Below are 8,414 nucleotides of genomic sequence, written 5' to 3' on the forward strand. Positions count from 1 at the left end.
TGTTGTTTGGCGGGTCCCGGCTGGGGATTCGAACCTGCCACCTTAGGTGTACGTGGCTGGTGCCTTAGCCGGTTGAGCTATAGGCACTGAGCCAACATCAAGTTTTATAACATGATTTCTTCTTCTTTAACTTTTTTTTTTTTTGAGACAGAGCCTCAAGCTGTCCCCCTGGGTAGAGTGCCATGGCTTCACTGCTCACAGCAACCTCCAACTCCTAGGCTCAAGCATGTCTCCTGCCTCAGCCTCCCAAGTAGCTGGGACCACAGGCGCCCACCACAACGCCTGGCTATTTTTGGTTGCAGCCATTATTGTTGTTTGGCAGGCCTGGGATGGATTTGAACCTTCCACCTTAGGTATATGTGACTGGTGCCTTAGCCGCTTGAGCCACAGGCACTGAGCCCTTTAACTTTTTTTTTGAGACAGAGTCTTACTTTCTCAACCCTTGTAGAGTATCATTGTGTCATATCTCACAGCAGCCTTAGACTCTTGGGCTTTTGGGCTTCACTGATTCTCTTGCCTCAGCCTCCTGAGTAGCTGGGACTACAGGCCCCCCACTGCAACACTGGGCTTTTTTTTTAGAGACATGGTCTCTTTCTAGCTCAGACTGTTCTCAAACCTAGGAGATCACGCGATCCATCTACCTTGGCCTCCCAGAGTTCTGGGATTACAGCATGAGCCACTATGCCTGGCTTCTTTAACTTTTTTGTTGTTGTTGTTGCATTTTAGCCGGTGCCGGGTTTGAACCCACCACCCTTGGTATGTGGGACTGGTGCCCTACTCACTGAGCCACAGGCGCTGCCTTTCTTTTTTGTAGAGACAGAGTCTCACTTTGTTGCCCTTGGTAGAGTGCAGTGGTGTCACACAACTCACAGCAACCTCTAACTCCTGGGTTTAGGTGATTCTCTTGCCTCAGTCTCCTAAGTAGCTGGGACTACAGGCACCCGCCACAACACCTGGCTAGCCGCTGCCCTTCTTTAACTTTTTATTGTGGAAAACTTTAAATATCTACAAAATTGAAAGATAGGTACCTAACACAATAACTAAGAAAATTACGTGAAGGCTATGTTAACCAGTTTGATGGAAGTGTTTCGAATTGTTTGTGAAAACACCACACTGTACCCCAGAAGTGCATTAATGTACACAGTTACTATTCAATGAAAAAAAAAAGAAAGAAAGATAGGTACCCATATCTCTGCTTCAGCAATATCACTACATGCCATTCTTGCCTCATCTATCACTCCACTCACATCTTTGCTGCCTGTTTATTCAATACCATTTCATCTATATATTGTAGGATATATCTAGAAAAAATAAGGCTTCATAAAGCAAAGGATTTCTGAATAGTCTAGCACATTTGTATTTAAATGCTTTGCAAATGTCGTAACATATATAAAGTCTTCACTTGTACTTTTATCCATATTGATTTCAGAATGCTTCACAATTTTTCCAGCAGGGGGCACTTGAAGGCTGGAGGGATTTAGGTATGCAAAGGAGGATAAGTACAGGGAACCCCTGAGCTTCTATTATAAACCAGAATGATCGCTCTTTTCTCCTGCCTTTTAAAAAATCTCTTTGGTGAATCTAGATGCAAAGCAAAAGATGCGACAGGCCTGGAAGTCCTGGTTGATCTACGTGGTTGTTCGTAGGACCAAACTTCAGATGCAGGCCACCGCTCTGGAGTTTAGGCAAAGGAGTATCTTAAGGTAAGCACACTCAGTTGCCCTGCAGGTCAGCTGCTTTCATTTCCCCTCAGCAGTTTTCTGCTGCTGGAAAGCAGCATGAAAACCCACTTTAACAACAATGGTTTCTAACAAAAGTGGTATGTCATAAATCTTTATTGATGACTTGCTTAAGTGTGATTTTTACATAATCAATGCTAATTGAGTACTAAACTGTCTTTTAAACCCTGTGTTAAGTTTGTATGTATTAATTTCTTTAAAATATCTCATTTAGTCCTTGACATAAACTTTAAAATAAGTACCATTATTGTGCAGATTGAGATACGCAATAAGGCTCAGAGAAGTTGATTAACTTGCCTGAGCTTGTACAAATTGTAATGGGCAAAACCTAGGGCTCAGCTATCCATGCTCTTAACTGCTGCTCTGCACTGCATCTCATGAGCATTGTGGATGTATTGGAGAGACACAAATTAGTCCAGTTTGAAGCCAGACATGTGTAGCAATGCGCTGCTTTATTCTGGGACTGCTTCTCCTATATATTGTATGTAGGGGTCCACTGGTATCTTAAATGACAGTATGTTTTTTGTTTTGTTTTGTTTTTTTGAGATAAGAGTCTCAGCAGACAGGAGAGTCCAGGCACCAGTCGATTAGAGGAAGCAGCTTTATTTCGGCCAGGGGAACTCTGAAAACCAGTGTTTCCAAAACCGAGCCCCCCCCCAACTCAGTCTCTTCCCTCTCTTTTATCCACTTTTCAGGGTGTGAGTGCATATGAGGGTCATAAAACAGAGAGAGATATGACATCATCCTCAGGGTCCTGGGCTCAAGGTGGAAGGTCAGATTTGCCTGTGTCCTTGAGACCAGTCAGGCTACCTGCCCTCAAAGGCAACGGAAGCCTAAGGAAGTTACTAGGTTACAATCTAGGCCCTGCGCATGTCAAGGGAGGAACATACAGACAACAGAAACACCTGCTGCTTGGCTAAGACCTACGCAGGGTGGCTAGGACAGATTCTTTTTAGCTCTGCTATTACTTTCCTTGCCTCAGTATCACTCTGGGTAGAGTGCTATGGCGTGATAGCTCACAACAACCTCAAACTCTTGGGCTCAAGAGATCCTCTTGCCTTGGACTCTCTGGCTAGTTTTTCTGTTCTTAGTAGAGAAGGGGTCTCATCTTGCTCAGGCTGATCTCAAACTCCTGGGCTTGGGCAATTCACTCCTTGGCCTCCCAGACTGCTAGGATTATAGGCTCTAGCCACCACCCCCAGCCTGAATGGCAGTATGTTAAAAGCATAGTTCCTGCCTGAAAGAACTGAGCACTAAATATAGTATGCATAAGAGCAGAATTCATGGGCGGCACCTATGGCTCAGTGAGTAGGGCACGAGCCCCATATACCGAAGGTGGTGGTGCAAACCCAGCCTGGCCAAACTGCAACAACAACAAAAATAGCCAGGCATTGTGGTGGGCGCCTGTGGTCCCAGCTACTTGGTAAGCTAAGGCAGGGGAATTGCCTAAGCCCAAGAGCTGGAGGTTGCTGTGAGCTGTGACTCGACGGCACTCTACCCTAGGCAACAAAGTGAGACTCTGTCTCTAAAAAAAAGAAAAACAGGCTCGGCGCCTGTGGCTCAAGTGGCTAAGGCGCCAGCCACATACACCTAAGGTGGCGGGTTTGAATCCAGCGCGGACCTGCCAAACAACAATGAGGGCTGCAACCAAAAAATGGCCGGGCATTGTGGCGGGCGTCTGTGGTCTCAGCTACTTGAGGCAGGAGACTCGCTTGAGTCCAGGAGTTGGAGATTGCTGTGAGCTGTGAGGCCTCAGCACTCTACCCAGGGGGATAGCTTGAGGCTCTGTCTCAAAAAAGAAAAAGAAAAATAGCATTCAAAATTTATTCATTTATTTTATTTATTTATTTTGAGACAGAGTCTATGTTGCCCTCAGTAGAGTACCATGGCGTCACAGCTTACAGCAACCTCAAACTCTTTGGGCCTAAGCGATTCCCTTGCCTCAGTCTCTCGAGTAGATGGGACTACAGGTGCCCACTATAATACCTAGCTATTTTTTGGTTGCAGTTGTCATTGTTGTTTAGCAGGCCTGGGCTGGGCTCGAACCTACCAGCCTCGGTGTATGTGGCTGTCGCCCTACTCACTGAGCTATGGGCGCTGAGCCTATTTATTTATTTTGAGACAGTCTCAGTTTGTTGCCCTTGGTAGAGTGCCATGGCATAGCTCACAGCAACCTAAAATTCTTGAGCTCAAGCAATTCTCTTGCCTAAGCCTCCCAAGTAGCTGGGACTACAGGTGCCCACCACAATGCCTGGCTATTTTTAGAGACAGGGTCTTACTCTTGCTCAGGCTCATCTTGAACCTGTGAGCTTAGGCAATGTACCCACCTCAGCCTCCTAGAGTATTAGGATTACAGGTGTGAGCCACTATGCCTGGCCAACATTCAAAATTTATTGGGCAAAAATTTTTTTTTTATAGACACAGTCTCACTTTATCGCCCTCAGTATAGTGTGGTGTCACAGCTCACAGGAACCTTCAACTCCTGGGTTTAGGCAATTCTCTTGCCTCAGCCTCCCGAGTAGTTAGGACTATAGGCACCTGCCACAACACCTGGCTATTTTTTGTTATAGCTGCCACTCTCGGTACATGGGGCCAGTGTCCTACCCACTGAGCCACAGGCGCTGCCCTGAGCAAGAATTTTTTTTTTTTTTGAGATAGAGCCTCAAGCTATCCACCTGGGTAGAGTGCTGTGACATCACAGCTCACAGCAACCTCCAACTCCTGGGCTCAAGTGAGTCTCCTGCCTCAGCTTCTCAAGTAGCTGGGACCACAGGAGCCCACCACAATGCCTGGCTATTTTTTGGTTGCAGCCATCATTGTTGTTTTGGCAGGCCTGGACTGGATTCAAACCTGCCACCTTAGGTGTATATGGCTGGTGCCTTAGCCACTTGAGCAAGAGGCACCGAGCCAGCAAGAATTTTTAAATGCTTAATTTATATGCAATTTTACTTGAGTCTATGTGGGATATTCTTACTTAATTCATCTACTCAATTACATATGAGAATTTAAAATTTTCCTCATACTGTATTGGTGCTAGGGCTATATACAGTGAACTTATGATTCCCTAATTGCTTAAAAAGATACGTGAGAGTGTAAAATACCTTAAGGTTTTAAAGAGAATGGTAAAGGTAAGCATGGTCTAAGAGAAATTTTTATAGATTAGAATGACCAAAGTGAGTGTTTCTATAAAGCAGAACATGCAAACTCTTCTTTCCTTATTACTATTTTTCTACAGCAAAATGTAAAATAAGTGGAGAATAAACTAAGATTCAAATGTAACTTAAGGTAGGTGGAGTGGCTCATGCCTGTAATTCTAACACTTTGGAAAGCCAAGGCAGAGAAGTAGCTTGAATTTAGGAGTATGAGCCCAGCCTAAGTAAAAGCAAGACCCTTCCTCTATTAAGAATAGAAAGATATGCTGGGCATTGTGGTGGGTGCCACTCAGGAGGCTGAGGCAAGAAGATCACATGAACCCAGGAGTTTGAGGTTGCTGTGAGCTAGGTCTAGGCCACAGTACTCTAGCCTGGGCAAAAGAGTGAGACTCTGTCTCAAAAAAAAAAAAAAGAAAAGAAAAGAAAAGAAAGATAGGAAGAAAGAAATTAACGTCTATCCAGCCCAATAGGAAGGGAAGGGATCTAGCAAAACTAGAAATCTAAAATCTACTTACTTGCAGGTTATTCTGTGAAATCTCCTGATCGTAATAACTCATATTTATTTCTTTTTAATTATAATTTTTTTTAAAGATGGAATGTCATTATGTTGCCTAGGCTGCTTTCAAACTCCTGAACAATCTCCCTGCCTCAGCCTCCCGAGTACTATAGAAATACACTGCTGGGCCTGGCTAATGACTCAGATTTTGAGAAAGCTAACCTCTGTAGACCAAACAGAGCACATCTAATGTTGGAAGCTTAGGAGCTGTCAGTTTCCAACCCTCAATTCGTGGCTCTAGGACTGTTTTTTGTTTGTTTTGGATTTTTCTTAGCAGTGGATCTAGCAGATGTCTATCCAGACATGGCCTTGTGAGGGAGAAGGACTTGAACTGAGGGCCCAAGGCCCAGCATTTACTGCCCTTTTTTTCTGGATGGCTTTTAACTGACTGGTTCCATTTTCAATTTGCTCTTTGCCAGGATGTGGTGGAGCAAGTGGAGGCGGCAGCTAGAACAGATCCAGGGGAGCCATGCTCTCTATGCCTCCGCTGTGAAGCACAGGGCCCTCAGCCTCCAGCTGCGGGTAAGTCTAGTCAACATAGGTTTTGGCATCCTCTGTCTACGTTGTCCAACCCACACCCACAGAGAGCAGACTCCCCAAAGGAGGAAGCCGTCAAACTGCTGCCTCTCTCCTGGGCCCTTCTAGCAGCTCAGAGACTGAGGAGTGGATAGAGCGCAGAGACAGTAGAGAAGACTGGGCTTATCTTAGAGGTTTTTTTTAAGGAACCACTAGCTTTGGGTCAATTATAAAGGTTTGAGTCTTGTGTCAAAACTATGGTGTGGTGAAACGTTCTTATCCTTTAATATATTCTCTGAATTCCTGTCACTGTTTTGTGTCTGCTGGGTACTTACAGAGCTGCCAAGTAAGTTATAGAAAATAGAACAGGAATGGCTCAGTTCTTATAGCTCAAGTGGCTAAGGTGCCAGCCACATACATCAGAGCTGGCAGGTTCGAATCCAGCCCGGGCTTGCCAAACAACAATGACAGCTGCAACCAAAATATAGCCGGGCGTTGTGGCAGGCACCTGTAGTCCCAGCTACTTGGGAGGCTGAGGCAAGAGAATAGCTTAAGCCCAGGAATCGGAGGTTGCTGTGAGCTATGACAGCACATTACTCTACAGAGGTTGACAAAGTGATACTCTTTCTCAAAAAAAAAGTTTGTAATAACAGATTTGTTTAAATATTCTTAGTGGTAATACTTTTTCATGGTTTGAGGGTAGATTTAACTATAAAAACAGCCAAAAGTCAATCAGAGTCAAATGTAATGAAAAATATGAATAATTGGCTCGGCGCCTGTGGCTCAAGTGGCTAAGGCACCAGCCATATACACCTAAGGTGGCAGGTTTGAATCCAGCCCGGGCCTGCCAAACAACAATGGCTGCAACCAAAAAAACAGCCTGGTGTTGTCGTGGCCGCCTGTGGTTCTAGCTATTCGGGAGGCTGAGGCAGGAGACTCACTTGAGCCCAGGAGTTGGAGGTTACTGTGAGCTGTGATGTCATAGCACTCTACCCAGGGGAATAGCTTGAGTCTCAAAAAAGTCTTGAATAGCTTTGTCTCAAAAAAAAAAAAAAGAAAGAAAAATATGAATAATCAAGATAACGTTCGCATACAAAAACTATACAAGGCTCTTAAATAAGCCCCAGACTTCATTGTGTGGATTATAATAACGCCTCATGTTTGATAAGTACCATATGGTTTACCTAGAGTTACACTTCAGTGTTGTTTTAACCAAGTGTCTCACTTAGTTACTGTCAGTAGAGTGCAGTGACATCACAGCTTACAACAACCTCAAACTCGGGCTCAAGCAATTTTCTTTTTTCTTTTTCTTTTTTTTTTTTTTTTGAGACAAAGTCTCACTTTATTGCCCTCGGTAGAGTGCCATGGCATCACAGCTCACAGCAACCTCCAATTCCTGGGCTTAGGTGACTCCCTTGCCTCAGCCTCCTGAGTAGCTCGGACTACAGGCACTTGCCATAATGCCCAGCTATTTTTTGTTGCAGTTTCTCCGGGGCTGGGTTTGAACCCACTACCCCTCAGTATATGGGGCCAGCGCCCTACTCACTGAGCCACAGGCGCCGCCCAACTCAAGCGATTTTTTTTCCTCAGACTCCTGAGTAGCTCGGACTACAGATGCCTACCACAACACCTGGCTATTTTTAGAGACAAGGTCTTGTGGTGGTATCGAACTTGTGAGCTCAGGCAATCCACCTTCCTTAGCTTCCCAGAGTGCTGGGATTACAGGTGTGAGCCGCTGCTCCCCGTTTTACACTTCAGCATTTCTCTTAATCCACACAGCATTTCTGTCCACTAGGCAGGGCAGACCTCATGAGATTCGTGAAATTTTAGTAAATGAAATTAGTATTTCAAATATAGAACATGTAAAATATAAAACATATAATTTAATAGATACCCAAGTACGCACGACCCCGATTTAAAAGGTGTTAGCATTTTCTATACTTGCTGCAGAATTTTTTGAAGTATATAATGGACACTGCCAAAGCCCTTCCTTGTGTCCCTTCTGCTGCCTTTCCTCCACAGAAATAGCCACTATTCTGATTTTGGTATGATTTTTTTCCCTGTATTCTTTTTTTCTTGTTAAAATGCATGAACACATCCATAAAGAATAAATATGTAGTGTATGCTTGTAGTCCCAGCTATTTGAGAGGCTGAGGCAGAAAGATTGCTTGAGGCCAGGATTTCGAGGCCAGCCTGGACACCATAGCAAGACCCTGTGTCCAAAAAAAAAAAAAAATGAAGAGTAAATGTTTTGGCTCTGTGTAGTTAAGAACATTTATGAATGGTGTCACACTGTACCATACTGTACAGCTGATCTTTTTTTTGAGACAGAGCCTCAAGCTGTACCCCTGGGTAGAGTACTGTGGCATCACAACTCACAGCAACCTCCAACTCCTGGGCTCAATCGAGTCTCCTGCCTCAGCCTCCCAAGTAGCTGCAACCACAGGAGCC

General features: G+C 44.6%; 1 protein-coding gene across 1 annotated transcript in view; it reads left to right on the forward strand.

The window, feature by feature from the left end:
- The window catches only part of SFI1 (SFI1 centrin binding protein), a 122,985-nt gene that overhangs the window by 45,633 nt on the left and 68,938 nt on the right, over positions 1–8,414 (forward strand). Inside the window, exons 5-6 of the mRNA XM_023517675.1 lie at positions 1,586–1,703; positions 5,867–5,969. Of these exons, the coding sequence (XP_023373443.1) occupies positions 1,586–1,703; positions 5,867–5,969 (221 nt within the window). The remainder of the gene's footprint in view (positions 1–1,585; positions 1,704–5,866; positions 5,970–8,414) is intronic.

The sequence above is a fragment of the Otolemur garnettii genome, unplaced genomic scaffold, assembly GCF_000181295.1.
Source record: "Otolemur garnettii isolate 467f Iridium unplaced genomic scaffold, OtoGar3 scaffold00116, whole genome shotgun sequence".
Lineage (NCBI taxonomy): Eukaryota > Metazoa > Chordata > Mammalia > Primates > Galagidae > Otolemur > Otolemur garnettii.